Here is a 15920-nt window from a genome sequence, read left to right on the forward strand (position 1 = left end):
ATCCACTTACCTGACTCATCCTACCTGAGTTATCCGCAATTATTTTATCCGAATATTTTTAAAGTCGGATATGGATATGTCTTATCCAACCCGAATACCTGTTTATCCTAGTTTAATACGATAAATTCATAATAAAATATATGTATAACCTAAAATTAAGGTTTTTCCATCATGTCACAATGAGTATGTATATCTGACAAGGATATCCGCTTGAAATTTTGGTTCAAGTTGGCTAGGGATATCCTTTAAAAAAGTGGATAAATAATTGGATATGGATATGGAAATAGCTTCATCCTATCCACACCTGACCCATTGCGAGCCCTATCTATAGACTTTACCAACTAAACTAGCTCGCACTTGCCCGCCTCCCATGCCCAATCACTCAACAACTTATGATGAGAACTAGTTTGAACTGTTTATACTGTTGTAATGTTTAACACATCCAATGAGCTTAAGATGATCACATGTAATAAATATGACATTTTGCTGTAAAACCAATGCTAGAGTTGAGAATCAACTTGTCTCAACTCTCAAGTTCCCAGTTAGCGACACCTTAAGTAGATAGGCCTTCAAATATAGTGGGCATAATTAGTCTTATGGAACTGTGTTTGGTGACTGTCATCCATGGAGATCACAGCAACCTTTCTGCCAAACCAAGACTCATTTTAGTTTCAAGAGGAAAAGTAGAACAGTATTCTTCTCTAATATAAAGCACAGGTAATACACCTCGAACGTGTTCGGTACAGTTTTCATACAAATGCTTAACTACAAGATGAAGATAATAAAAAAGGAAACAGATAATGAATGAAGATCATATATTCTAATAGCCAACTGGTGCATTCCAAAGTTTCTACGGCTCCAAAATGGTGTCTTCATATATTCTAACTTCAAGATGAAGATCGTATATTTTCTTTTTTTCCCTTCTGGCATGCAAGCAGGTTAACCGGTGAGGTTCATGATCTCAAAACTCACAAACTTTGCCGTATGAATGCTTTGTTCAATTGATCTCAGCGAAAAGCTTGCAAAGATAACAAAATGGGAGAGAGAACAGACACGCCCCTAAAAATGGTTAGTCGTCATCAGAATCCAAAGTTGGAGTGCTTGAGCAGCTCTCCTTTTGATGAAGTTCTAATAACTTCTTTTCTGGATTGCAGAGCCCTGCATCAATAGAGCAACGTTCGACTATTGGTAAGTGCCCATGCCCTCACGAAATTGTATAGTAAAATTTACATTAAGAATGCATCCTTATTGAAAAGAAAAGTACAGAAAAAAATAATGCATACTTGTGCATCTTGTAAACTAGTTGTTTATTGAACAATAAAAACTTCAACCAATCAATGCAGAAATGAAAGTTTATTTCTAATTTTTTCAACTTACGAAAAACATATTATCAAGAGCATATTCGACACTGGAAAAATCAAACAAGATGTCTCTTTATGGTTGTACCACATGAAGCAGAAAGCATGCGATAATAAACTTGAGCATTTGGTAAGAATAAAGGAACAAAAGGATATATGTAAAACACTAACCTGAACACTTTGGAATGTCCCACACGGCAATGGATGAAGGTGTGCAGTTTGGTTCACATAATGCTCGATTGTCCTCATGATTGACATTCATTGCAAGCATCCACGCACCAATGGTAACATCCTCATTACTAAACATTCGAACACTGTAATTTGAGAAAGATATAAATTTTGTTATATAGAAGAGAAGCCAACATATTATCTATGACCCCCATGCATGGTATTGATCATTCAATCATTTCAATATGTTGAGAGTTGAGACGCTTAAGAGAGATATCACACTTAAGTGATCTTAGGTAGTCCAACACGTAAAGATTACAAACATGAGTCAGTAGCTGTCCTTTAATTCTTTTCTGGATTTATGTTGATGTTTTTCGAAGGAAAATGATGTGTATGCAATGGAATAGCAAAGTTCCACAACCCACAAGCCTTAATTTTAGTCAGAGAATTGTAACCAAGAGAGAACATACAGATTGATAGGACTTGATGATGTCCTTGAATACGAGATACTTTTGCAATTATGGAATGGTGGAACAGGTTTTGGAATTAAAAAGGATCAAGAGCTTCAAAAATATATTGATTGGGGTCTGCATTTCACTTGAGATTTTAAAGTTGATCTAGAAGGAGAAAAATTCAAGACGGATATAGAAGTTAACCAATGATAACCCAGAGACGTACTTCCCAAGAAAGCATCTTTATGCCTTAACTTACATAAGGGATCTAAACCAAAAATTCATCAAAATGGTTCATTGTTCTGTGGAATAGGTTGGGGAGGAGGGAAGGGGTACCATGGTCAGTCCTTCGCCTTTTCACCACTAATAAGGTCATTGAAGAATGGATGGAAGTTCATAAATACTATGGCTACCAACTAAGGCTTCGAACAGCATTTCTTCCAAAAGAATATATATTTTGATTAGTTAAAATATTATTGATAGAGGACAAGAAGACCACAAAGAAAACAAGGAGAAAGTATCAACCCCGAAATACATTTTCCCATCTAAACAAGAAAACTACAACAAAAAAAGAAGAAGGAAAAACAGCCCCTAAACTCCTTAAACTGTTTACTCCAATGGAAAAAAAACAAACCAAAAATGCTGAAAATTAACTCTTGCAAGCTATTAGCCTTCCCATCAAGCGTGGCATAATCCTCTCTTTCCACAAGCCCCATCAAATTGCAAAGGGCGTTAACTTCCACAGAATCTTCGACCTGCCAAAAAAGGGATGGGACTTCCAACAAAGAAGAAGGGACAGGACCGAGCGAGGGTGACACTAAGGAACCATAAACACTGAAAGGAAATGAAACCAAACACAAGAACCAACCTCAATTTCAAGAGTAGTAACGACAAGGGTATAAAAACAATCTGCAAGAAGAATTCCCTTCTCTGCTCAACAACGAACAAGTCCTTTTCCATTCATATAAGCCCCAATCTGGAATTGAGCATAAATATTAAGGCCACATCTTTTTCTTTTCTTTTTTTTTATCGGTAACAAAATTTATTGAAAAAGTGGTCAAGAAGACCAACTAAAGAAAAGCAATAGAACAAAAACCCAATCCCACCGAGCAACAAAGTCCTCGAAGAACACTCCCCCCCTAAACTCGATCAATACCTTACACCAAAAAAAGATACATGAAAGGATCGACAAAGAAACCTTTTAAGCATCCACACCCTTGTCTTCAAAGCATCTTCTATTCCGCTCCTTCCAAATCTCCTAGCAAATAGCAAATAGCAAATAGCAAACAGCAAACAGAGTAACCCTTTAAAGAACTCTCTCAGAATCAAAGAACTGAGAGCCCCATTCCTGTCAAGACTGAAACAAGGACAAGACGGAAAAAAGAAGGGAACCTTCCACACCGAACCTCCCCAGAAAGAACCCCCAAATTTATCTCACAAAGGTGCAATGCAAGAGTACATGATCAATAGCTTCCTTGGTCCTCATACAAAGCAAACAAACATTTGACCCTCACACATCTCTTAACATAAGCTGGTCCATGGTCAAATTCTTCTTCAAGGAAGCACACTAAATGAAAAAAACCACCTTTGAGGGAACTTTCTGACCCCACACCTCCTTCGCCAAGAAACTAGAACCTATGAGCAACATGAACTCAAAGAACGCGCTCACTTAAAAAGCTCTTGATCGACTGCTTACCCAACAAAGCCCATCTGTCGCCTCTATTTTAACCCTTGCTCCCTCCAAGCACTGTAAAAGCATCGTCACTCCTTCCAACTCCCAATCATTTATGTTCTTTCTAAAACCGAGGTCCCACCCTGACGTACTTTCTTCTTGGCTTAAAAAGAAGCACATTGGTAATCCCCACTTAATAGATAACAAGAAGAATCAAAGGAACCCCAACATAAGCCCGCACCAAGCATCTCCCCAAAACCTAACTCTTTCCCCCCAAGCTGACCTCAAATCTAATTCTCTTTCGGAATTCTAGAAGAGCTTTAAGTATCCCTTCCCACACCCCACAACCGTAGGAAAACCGTGATTCTTTGCTTTCCCACCCAAAAGGCTCTACACCAAACTTCGCTTCCACCACCTTTCTCCACAAGCAATCCAGCTCGACCCCCAAACCTCCAAAGCCACTTCCCAAGCAAAGCTTGATTCATGAACTTGAGTCTTCTTATACCCAAGCCCCCTTGCATCTTAGGATGACAGACTTTCGTCCAACTCACCAAGTAGAATTTCCTCTTCCCCAGTCTATCATGCCACAAAAAATCCCGAAAAAGCTTCTCCAACCTTACTCTGAATTAATTATTATTTGAGTGCAAAAAATATGTCTAGGACAAACTAAGGAACTAAGAGAGCTGCACTGCATTTGCACCAATTACCATACTAATTCACTGGAGAGATTTGGAGTAATAGGAAAAACTTTGCAGACCGGTGAGAGATGACTCTCCAATTTCCTACACTGGTTCATATAATCTAAGGGAGATATGTGTCTAAGAAAGCTCCAAATCTACAGCTTGCAAACCAAGGGAAACATCCAAGACTTAAGTGTCTGTGCTCAATAGGAAAGGATTAATATGGATTTCTGACAATACTTACTAGAAGATAACCAAACACAGTATTTGAGTCACAATGCTTTAAAGTTCTTTAAATTTACATACAGCGATAAGATACATAAACTGAATTTGATGAATATATCCAATAAGAGATATATACCAGCAATAAAAGATAGATAAATTTAAGAACAAAGCCCGTGTCTACATGTGCAGAATTGTTCGTGGAGTGCCCATGAGTGTGAAGTGTTGAAAAAATGCAACTTGCCTGTTGTTTCTTAAAGTAATCAAGCTTGCAACAACCTCTGCAGAAAGAGCATATATAGGACCATAAGCATGGAGAAAGTACTCCTTCCCAAGCAAATAAGAAAGAGGCTCATACCTGCACAAACGTAAACAATATGGTCATTTTGTTTATAAGGCATAATGGTTACTTAACTTTCTGAAACAAAACTCTAATTCAAGCATCAAAGGAATGGATAAATGAAATCACCAATCAGTGGGAAGTTGCGTGAATATCACATAAATCATATTCTAAATTGAAAAAAAAGAGGACAAGAAACATATATAAAACTAAAAGGTAACCATTTGAGCTTTGGGTCAGTGAAAACTGGACCCTTTTTCATGCACCCAAGATAAGTTTGTGAGTGGGAACGCTCCTTTGCCAAGAGTAGTGAAAGGCGATCTGAGAATAGAAAGAAAAGAAAAAAAACTCTGAAGTTCAGTTACTGTTAGAAAGAATTCCAAGAATGAAGATATGTTTATAGTGAGTCATAATTTTACAAAGCTTCCACAAACAAGTCACCTGGCCTCAAATAAATGTCATCATCTGCTTTAACATAGAATTCCGAATCGAAAAGTCCATAGGCAGTTTTGAAGAAAGCTAACCTGTAAAAAAGAAAGACCAGATAATGAGCTGTTGTATTAGAAATTGCAACCCAAAACATAACATTTTCTGTACAAACTATTGTTGGTACTAACGTTTTATATGGGAGTTTGCTGTACTGCTCTTCAACATCTATGAGCATGAAGTCATCATATTCTGCAACCTCTTTTCTGAGTTCTTCCATCTTAGATTTATCATTGGTTTTTCCGATCACAAATCTGAACACCAAACCAGTTGATTCTTCCAAACTGCAAGCCATTTGGACAAGTCAAAATACTGAGAATTTTTCAGTATAGTGTTTTTAAAAGCTGAAGCACAAGGCATTTCACTGTGGTGTAAACCACACAAGCAAGGATAATTTAAATAGATACATAAAAGAATAGCAAAATTTTCAATAAAAGAGAAATTAGAGAAAACCCAATAAATAAATAAAAAAAATTAAGCCAATTCATAACTTCATTCCAATGTTTAATATCCAAATCTAAAATCAAAACTCATCAAAATCAAATTAAAAATGAACCACATACATAGTTTCATAAAAGAATAGCAAAAATTTCAATAAAAGAGAAATTAGAGAAAACCTCAAAAAAAAAAAAAAAAAAAAAAAGCCAATTCATGACTTCATTCCAAAGTTTAATATCCAAATCTAAAATCAAAACTCATCAAAATCAATTAAAAATGAACCACATACATAGTTTCATATTTCCAGCTTTCCACATTTTGATCAGTCGAACAAAGAGCAACATTTACTGTAACAATTTTAAAGAAAAAAACATAAAACCACCTAAAACTAGAAGAGCTGACATATTACTTTCAACATAGGAGAAACATAAAAATAGTTAAAGAAGAAGAGCGAGATATTGCTGGAGTTGCAAATTGACTATTGCTCAGCTTAGCATTTAAAAAACAAAGAAAAAAAAAAAGACAACAGAGCCAATCACAGATTAGGTTCTCGTCCCACCAATTTCAAATGGTGATGAAAATATCCCCAGAACAACCAGGTATATACAATGGTTTTAAATATCAGAATGTATCAATCGATATGTACCGGTATCGGCCGAGATCAATAAAAAACATGGACTGTTTCGGGTATGTATCAAAATGTATCGGTTTGTATCAAATGTAGCAGTCGAAACCGTATTGGATGTTTTAGTAAACGAAACATTCAATCGATACGATATATTAAACCTTTTTAAGGGCGTATATAATTTGTATGACTTAGTCGATTTTCACTCCCTATATTTGTATTCCCACTTATTGGACCCTCATGAGCATCATGTTCGACGATCCAACTGCAATCGATATGGTGGAGAGACCATCTACCAAGAATGCCCACTAATTCTCACATTCCTAACCTCAATAAAAGTTCTCTTGAAGGTGTAAAATTAAAATTGTTAAAATCAAACTATTAAATGCCGTCAAATTGTTATTGCAGTTAGCAATGTCAGAATAGATTGATTTTTGGCAATGATGATCATCTTAATGAAAATTCTTACAGTGACATATCTGAAGAAACCAAACGTAGAAAAATCAAACAAAAATTTAAAATTTTAAAAGATAATAATAATCAAATCCGACCCAATCCAAGAATTACCGTTGAAGCCCTTGTTTATCAGAAGGCATCCAAGTCTTCCTCAAAGATCTTCTCCTTCCAACCGATCCAAACCCAGTCTGGATTCCTACAAACCCCATAACCTTATACCTCTTTCGATCTCCACCGTCGAAACCAACACCATTCGAATCCTCAACAACATCCCCTTTCTCCCAAACAACAGAAACAGATCTCGGCTTAGAATTCCTACAATTATACCCAGAACTTGGCCTCAAAATAGCAATCGACCCGAAAATAAAACCAGAGATCCCGAAAATAATACTAAAGATCAAAATTGAGGATCTTCGAGTGTAAGAAGGTGATGAGTTGCGAGGATAGAAGAATTTAGGAGACGAAGGCATGTCTGTTATGGTTGTTGCCTTCATAACCCTAGAAAACCAGGGTTTTACAGAGTTGTAATGGGGAGTACAGATGTCTGAGGTGCTTGTGGAGAGTGAAACACTGGGGGGCTTCCATGGCGAGTTTGAGCTTTGAAATGTAGATTTTCGTCTGAGTCTCAACTCTCAACAACAGCTGTGGTGCGTATTGCGCACCTTTGGTTTCGGTTTATTGGTCGTTATCATACACAATTGGATCTTCAAAGGCTTTGCGGTTGATAACTTACGCACTGGGTGTTGGTAAATTAACATCTGTTAAATTTAGAGAGTTTCTACTAACACATCAACATTTACTTATAACACACAAAGCTATATGTGCATTTGGGTTTCAACTTGGTTTGGAACCGAACCAACTTATTCCGTTCCACTAAATAAGAACCAGAACCAAACCAAAATGCCATTGGAACCAAACCAACCCAAACCGAGGTAGGGTTGGTTTGGTTCAGTTGAGATCTATGGGTTGCCAATATTCTATAAATTGGAATAAGATATTTTTTAAAGAAAAAATAAACATAATATTTACTACAATAAATCATTAAATTGTCTATAAAAAGTCATTAATCTATGTTCTAACTCTTAAAATAATTCATAAAAAATTTAAATAAAAGCTTGGTTCTCGATTTGAACCGGACCAAGTTGCAACCCTAATGTTTACAACAATTTAGAAGGGGTAAATTATCATTTCGTGTGTTGAATATGGGAAAATTCCAATTCCAATATATTATTCATTTTAATTTTCAAAAGATGTTTTTCAGTGAGTTCGTCATGTTTATAATCAACAATCTCATTGATAAAATACTAGCAAACTCACCATTAAAAATATTAAGGATATTTGACTTTAACATTACCTGCGATCTCATTGGTAATTTATCAGCAAGATCGTTGATTATAAAAGTCACCTTAAAATTATTTGTGATCTCATCGATAATTTATCAACGAGTTCATTGATTATAAAAGTAACGAACTCGCTAGAAAGCATGTTTTAGGAATTAAAATGAACAATGTACCGAAAATCAGAATTTTGTCAAAAGTTGCGCACGTCTATGAAAATTCCTTTCGAGAGATTTTTCCTAAAACATGTGCAACTTTTGCAAAAATTTTGATTTCGATAAACTATTCATTTTAATTTCCAAACACATGTTTTCGAGCGAGTTCGTAAGTAGGTATTCTAATTTAAAGTGACGATCTCGCTGATAAAAAGTGATGAACTTGTGTGTGTGTGTGTGTGTGTGTGTGTGTGTGTGTGTGAGAGAGAGAGAGAGAGGGGAGTTACCTTGTAAACATGGCCAAAACCACCCTTCTCCAAGTGTATTTCATGTGTGAGAAGAGAGAAGCTTTGGTTCTAGAGAAAGAAACTAATGAAGGAAAGCCTAAGGAAAATCTGATCTTCCTTCTTTCTTCTTTTTCCCAAAATGTTTTATCCTCCATTTCCACAATTAGGGAGGTGCTTGATTTATTTCATCTGTTGTCTGGACTTCAAGTCAGTGATTTCAAAAGTCATGCCTTCTTTAGCGAGTCTTGCAAAAATCAAGTTCTTGTTATGTCTATGTTGCATTTTTGTAAAGGATCACTCCCTATGAAATACTTGGTCTTCCACTTTTTTTCCTTGAGGTTGAATCACTTGTTCTGTCAATCTTTAATTAATAGAGTATCTAAGAGAATAGAGGGTTGGAAAGTGAATTTATTGTCTTATGCTGGCCGTTTAGAACTAATTAAGTCTGTTCTTACCAGTTTCCAAATTTACTGGTCCTCATATTTCAACATTCCTTTGAGCGTACTTAAAAAGATTGAGAATATCCTGAATAACTTCCTATGGAGTGTGTAGACACCCCAATTTGCACGAATCCGTTAGGAAAATCCGAATTTTCTCGAATTGATTCCGATTTAGAACTCAAGCTTTCCGATGGACCCACATTGCCACGTAGCATCATTCCCATGCATACATGCATATTGTCATATAGTTTTGCATACTCAACCTTGTCCCTAACCCACTCTAAATTAGTATTCATTCTCCATTAACCGACCCATCACCTATACCTCCACCATAGTTCACTCCTAACTAAATCTAAGCCCAAAACAAAGTCCATCTTTTAACTTAAATTCAAGTCCATTCTCTAAATCTTAAACTCAATGACATTTTAAAATCAATAACCCAAATCTATTACCTAGTCCAACCTAAGCCCAAAACCCAATGTCATTCTAAACCCATAACTTAAATCCATTTTCTAACCCAACCTAAGCCCAATACCAAGCCCACTCTAAGCCCATTCTTTCACACCCCCTCAAAAAATGACACATGATGATCTCTTATAAGTCCTCAATACCCAATGCATCATCTAATTGGAGAGTCAACTCCTCCTTATGAAAATTCAAGAATGTCCTTCTCAAAAGGTGTGGTCAAACCAAAAAAGTTATTTGGTATTTGGTAATAATCCATAAAGGAGAGAGAACTTCCCATTATGCCCTCAAAAGGTAGGAATCTTCAAGTACATACATGGAGTTCTCCCATTGGTCAATTTCAAAATTATACTCCCACCCTTGCCTTATTTGTTATTTACAAATGAACCAAGATCTACTTTTCACCTACCACTTCACCTTTACACATGCCATTCTCCTATTCACCCTCCCAAAAGTACTTTTGTTCTCCCATTGGCCCATTTCAAAATTATACTTCCACCCTTGTTTTATTTGTCATTTACAAATGAACCAAGATCTACTTTTTACCTACCACTCCACCTTTACACATGTCACTCCCTTATTCACCCTCCCAAAAGTACTTTTGTTTTCTTACTTCTATTTACAAAAAAACCAAGGATCAAAGAATACTTTTAGGGTTTCTTCACAAATGTCATCTTTACCCTCCATACAAATGAAAAATCCAAAAAGAAACAACCTAAACCTCATATCCATTTTCTTTATTTTTAGGGTTGGACCACTTTATCCCCAAAAGTTCTCCAAAAACTCTATAAATACCCTCATTTTCTATGAATAATTTATGCTCTCAAGCCCCCATCTCTCAACCTAAAACTCTACAAAATTCTCTACTCATCTCTCATATCTCAACCCTCAACTACATCCTTCAACTCTCAAGTTTATTACTCAAGCTCAAATTATTTCAAGACTTTCAAAAGGGATAAGGTGGGTATAGTAGTTATTTATTTTTTTAACTTGCATATTCTCCTTCTATCCCTTTCTTTTTCTTTTTAGAAACTTTTAGGATGTGATGGAAAACCCTCCTTCATTTCAAGTAGATTGAACCTCAACCTTGGGCATGGAATGCTTGAGGCGGTTTGGTTGAAAGGATGGAGGTTGAAGCCCTTCTTTACCCACTCATATCATACATCATAATGTACACTACACACACACATCACACATGTTTGATTATAATGAAGAAATGTGTAACTCTCTTGATGGGATTAAAACACTAAATTTCTAGATAAACATGCATGCATTAAGATTATAGATCTAAGAGAACTCCTTTCATGGAACTTCTCTAAAATCATAAACCAACATTTCAACTCATGCAAAAGTGTGTTGACTCCATAAAATATCTTCTCTCATAAGATATTTCTGATGTCAACACCAACATCAAATCCTCTTCTAAAGATGTACATACACACCATGTGCACCCACCCACTTCATGCATCCCATGCATTTTACTTGTTATGCTAATCTTTTTCAAAAATGACCAAATTTAAAAGGTAACCACCTTAGGTGGAGAGAATTGAGTGCTTAACACCTTCCCCATTTTCTAACCGAATCTCCTTACCTAGATTTTAGGTAGACCATGCCTTTTCCAAGAATGAGAGTCACTACAAGCCATGAAAAAATGATTTTTAAAATAATCGATTCGGGTGCCCATTCACACCTATTTCCAAAAAAGAATGGTGGCGATTCCAAACAACGTAGCATTGAGGTTCAAAGATGAACATTCTCATGTCTACAGAGTGATTTAGCACAAAAAAAAATCCTGTGGAATGGCCCTTCTTTAAATCGCTTCATCCATTTTGTCAATTGAGGGAAGTTTGTACACTGTTTGAGAAGGGATGACTTGGCATTCGAAGACTTAGGGATACAAACAAAATTGGTATGAATAAACTTTACTGGAGAATGGTGGAAAATGATTCGTTTTGGGCGGAGTGGATGAGAAAGAGGTATGTGCTTAATGGTGATATATGGGATTGTCAACCCCCAACGAATGCTAGCTTCTTGGGCATGGAGAGATATTCTTAAAGCAAGGGAGTTCACAAGGAAACATATAAGATTTATTATGGGCAATGGGGAAAATACTTTAATGTGGAAGGATCCTTAGATTGATGGGATTAGTATTGCGGCGAGATTTGGAAATGGAATCATTAATCAATTTGATAGCAATGCGAATGCTAGTGTTAGTGATTTTATTTTTGAAAATATTTGGTCAATGCCTCAGTCATATAATGAACACATGCAAGCCGTTGCCAATTTGATTAATAACATTCAGGTTCCAAGATGTATTATGGAGGATATGTTAGTTTGGGACTTAACATCTAATGAGAGATTTACTTCTAAATCAGCCCATAATGCAATGATGGAAGGAAAAAGGATGATGGAAGGAAAAAATGTAGTTTGGGAGAAGAAGAAAGTGCCCAAATACTCTATTATCGCTTGGTTAGCAATGCAGAAAATGTTATATACAGCGGAAAAACTTAATAAAAGAGAATTTGGTTGGGTTTCACGTTGCTCACTTTGCTTGACAAATCAAGAAACTAATGGCCATCTATTTTTTGGTTGTGGGTTTACTAGCTAGATTGGAAACAATGTTTGAAGAGGTTTGGAATAATACGGATAGGGACAGGTTCGGTAGTTGAAGAAGCAATGCTGGTGAGGAGTGTTAAATTACCAAGTAAACTTCTATCTGAGATGCTATACACAACTCTTTGTGTGATGATTTATCATTACTAGAGAGAGAAAAAAAATAGCTTTTTGAAGAGAGGATGTTGTAGGTGTGGACACGGGATTTTCAATATTTTGAGACATCCCTCTACTTTGGGGTGTTTTGGAGTCGCCACCATTCATTTTCGGAAATGGGTGTGAATGGTCACCCGAAGTTGCATTTTTGAAAAATATGTCATTTTGACATTTTTTGATGACTCTCATAGGATAAGGTATGGCCGATCCAACCTTTGATTCAAGGTAAGGGGGTCCATTTATGGAGTAGGGAAGGTGTTAGGCACCCTACTCCATCCACGTAATGTGGTAACCTCGGATTCGGTATTCCAAAGTAAAAAGAAAAGAAAAGAAAATCGAAAATATTGTATGTATGCCCTCAAGTGTAAGGGGCTTTCGATATTGATCTAAATCATTGAGGGCACCCTTATTGAAGAAGGGGCCCTTTGATGATTTAAATCATGGTGGTGTGTGCGAATGTGTAGAGAAGGGGAGAGTAGAGGAGGGGAGTTGAGGGGGTGTCCCTTTTGTCAAACCCACCTTGACCCTTCCTTGACTTCTTTTTCCTTGCTTGATTTGTTTGAGAGAAGTTTGAGAGTTGAGAGTTGTGAGATGAGTTGAGAGTTGGGTGTTGAGAGTAGAGTAAGAGTAGAGAGTTGAGATGAGTTGTGATTTTTTAGAGTTTTTTTGTCAAATTTTCATTAGGGGTTGAGAGTTGAGAATGCTGGGATTTTTATAGAATTTGTAAGTTATTTTGAGGGGTAGAGTTGGGTGAAATGATGAGAAGTGGTAGAATGGTGTAGGGTTTAAGAGAAGGGTATGGGTAAATTGATGGGATTTGAGGGGTATTTGTGTAAGAAGGTTAAATGGGTGAGTTTTGACCCAAATGGTTTGGATCCAACCCAACCCATTTGGGTTGAGTGTTTGGTGATGTGAGTTTAAGATGGTGGTTGTGATTAAATGATGTTTGATTTAAGAGAATGGGTGATTTAATGAGGTGGTTGATGATATTTTGGGAGGGTGATGGAGATGATGACATGTGTAAAAGTGGGTGGAAATGAAGGGTTGAGATGAGTTGATGGGAAATGATGAGTGTTTGATTTGAGAGGATGGGTGTAGGTGTAGGTGTAAATATGGGTTTTGTAGGGAATGATGGGGGTAGATTAGGGGAGGGTGATAGGTTATAAGTATTTGATTTGAGAGAATGGATATGATAGGTTAGGGTAGGGTTATGGGTTGAATTAATTTTTGGAAGGAAGTAATGAAGTTGGTTGGTTGATTAGATGAAGGAGGTGGAAGGGGGTAATGACATGTGTCATATTGGGTGATTGGTTGTGATGTTGGGCTTGGGTGGAGAATTGGGCTTGGGTAATGTGTTGGATTAAAGAATGGTTGGATTTTAGGTTGTAGGTTGGGCTTTGGTGTTTTGATGGGTAGGGTTAATTTAGATGGGCTTAGGTGATGGGTTTAGTTTGGATTAGGTTGAATAGGCTTAGACTTGGGTTGAGTTGGGTTTAGGAGGATGGTAAGAGATTTGGTCCGTGGGCCACGTGAGAGGCCTTGGGCCATTTATTGAGAAATAAATGATAAAAGTCATTGGATTTTTGCAGGTTTAGGCTTCGGAGCCCATTTCGATTTCTACGATTTTTGAGGCATTTTGCGTCGAGGGCCCGATCAAATTTGGGTGTCTACAGTAGGCATTAAAATTGTTGTTTCTGAATACTGATTTCTTATGGCAAAGAGAGAAGAAGTTAGAACAAATCTTAATTTCGAAATTGAATGTAAAAGAAAAATATTACCTAAAAAGAAATGGTTGAAGCGTGCACAAAGCACTATCCTAAAACGAAATTTGCCCCTGCTACGGTACCACAGTCTGTAGGCATTCATTCTGTATGATTCAACAACCCACGTATCCAAAAGGGTACTCTAAATTGGAACGTAACTTCGAACTCGACGATGTTGTGTGCTCTCACAACGACTAATAAATTACTGATAATTCGAAAATATAAAATAGCAGAAAAAATCAAGTAGTTTAAATCGACTAAAAGAGAAAGTGACTGTTTAGAATAGTCACAAACTGGTTCTGAACAGACACATTGTGCTGGTTCAGAATAAACACACTGGTTCAAAACAAAATTTAAATTTAAAAAATGTTTAGAATTTTTTAAATAAAAACGGACCTTGAAAATTAAAGCAAAAAAGCGGGGGCTTTTGCTCTCACCCACGTGAGGTGTAAATCCAAGATTTTGCACCCCCCCTGCGCGTACGTCGTACGTGCGCATTAAGGTTTTCGGACCGGTGGATCCAAATTCCAATTAGAACCATGGGTTTTCTTTTTGGACTCCCGTGTACGCGCGTGAGCCCGCCCACTACTTCTATCCACTTTAAAGCTATTAGAAGCACAACTACTTAAGAATTGCAAATCAATTCTTCTCTTAGTCGAAGTGGGACTAAAATTATTCAAGGCAAAAATAAAACTATCAACTAAACTAAAAGCAATAAAGTAAAAAGGATAAAGTATAAAGCATAAAGCAAACATGAGATTTAAATACCCTATGGTTAATATATTGATTTACCATATGGTTGCAATTAAATGAATATTAAAGGATTTTCCAATTCAACCCTTTAAATTCCAACAAAAATTTCATGAAGGTCTTTACAAATTTTGTAAATCAAAATAAAGTCCTTAAAAACCATAAATAGGCCCCTCACATTCAAATGGGGCCATTGACAAGAAATGGGTCTCCTGAAACTTAGGTTTGGGCTCTATGATCCAGAGAAAATCCAAGTGATCCACGTTAAAGGGACCTACACTCAAATAAATGAGCTTAAGCCTACCAATAATCCATAAAATCCTTAAAATAGGATTTGGATGAGTTTAACCTTTACACAAATCGATCAAAGTTCTTTAAGTTGGGGTATAATTGAAAAGTTAAATTATCTTTAAGTCTATAAATATCAAAGCTTCCCTTATGTAGAGGGGCGATCATTTCCTCTCAGAAGATAGAAGCTCTCAAACCCTCTTCTAAAGACGAAGTAAAACTCTTTAAGAAAGACTTGGATTCTGATTCAAGAAAAGATCAAGCTCAAAGGCCATTATTTAGAAGTCAAGAAATCTTTCTCAATTGATAACATGCGAAGTTCGGAGAGAAGAAAATCTACATAAATCTCTACAGAATATCAAGTTTTAAAATCTTTCTTCAGAAGCCAAGAAATCATTCTCAACTGATACAACATAAAACCCAGAGTATAACATTCATTGCAATATAGATCTCGATGAGTGAAAAACCCAAAAAAATCTCCTACAAAACTCAAAACTAGAGAGAGAGAGGTCATTGAAGAGTTGAAAGCAGCTTAAAGCTTTTTTGTCGAAAAGAAAACCTAGAAGAAGACTTTGAGAGAGAGAGAGAGAGAGAGAAGATTTGTTAAAAATGAAGCAACAAAGAAAGAGAATTGCCATACCTATTTGGAGATAGTGTTAATCAACATTACAAAACATTATAATAGTCATTTGAACAATTTTAGTAGTTGTCTACAATTAGGATTAGGCTCATATAAATTCATAACCTAAAAAAAGAAATCTAGAGAGAG

General features: G+C 36.4%; 1 protein-coding gene across 1 annotated transcript; it reads right to left on the minus strand.

Annotated features, from left to right (window-relative positions):
- Positions 1-684: 684 nt before the first annotated feature.
- Positions 685-7583, minus strand: LOC147387741 (putative beta-1,3-galactosyltransferase 14). The gene is made up of 7 exons (XM_086420190.1): positions 7009-7583; positions 5510-5662; positions 5334-5416; positions 5114-5213; positions 4797-4910; positions 1530-1672; positions 685-1158 (listed from the first exon to the last, which is right to left on the minus strand). The coding sequence occupies exons 1-7, from the start codon at positions 7389-7391 to the stop codon at positions 1070-1072; spliced, it is 1065 nt and encodes a 354-aa protein (XP_086276316.1). The 5' UTR covers positions 7392-7583; the 3' UTR covers positions 685-1069.
- Between the last annotated feature and the right edge of the window lie 8337 nt (positions 7584-15920).

This window comes from Akebia trifoliata, chromosome 13 (assembly GCF_017979445.1).
Source record: "Akebia trifoliata isolate Shusen 1 chromosome 13, ASM1797944v1, whole genome shotgun sequence".
Lineage (NCBI taxonomy): Eukaryota > Viridiplantae > Streptophyta > Magnoliopsida > Ranunculales > Lardizabalaceae > Akebia > Akebia trifoliata.

Bases quoted from the DNA above. Each gene is read 5' to 3' on its own strand.
- LOC147387741 (XM_086420190.1), bottom strand. From the start codon at position 7,391: ATGAAGGCAACAACCATAACAGACATGCCTTCGTCTCCTAAATTCTTC. The intron at 5,663-7,008 runs GTAATTCTTGGA...AATGGCTTGCAG, and splicing joins GATAAACAAGGGCTTCAACG to TTTGGAAGAATCAACTGGTT. The intron at 5,417-5,509 runs GTTAGTACCAAC...TCTTTTTTACAG, and splicing joins AGCAAACTCCCATATAAAAC to GTTAGCTTTCTTCAAAACTG.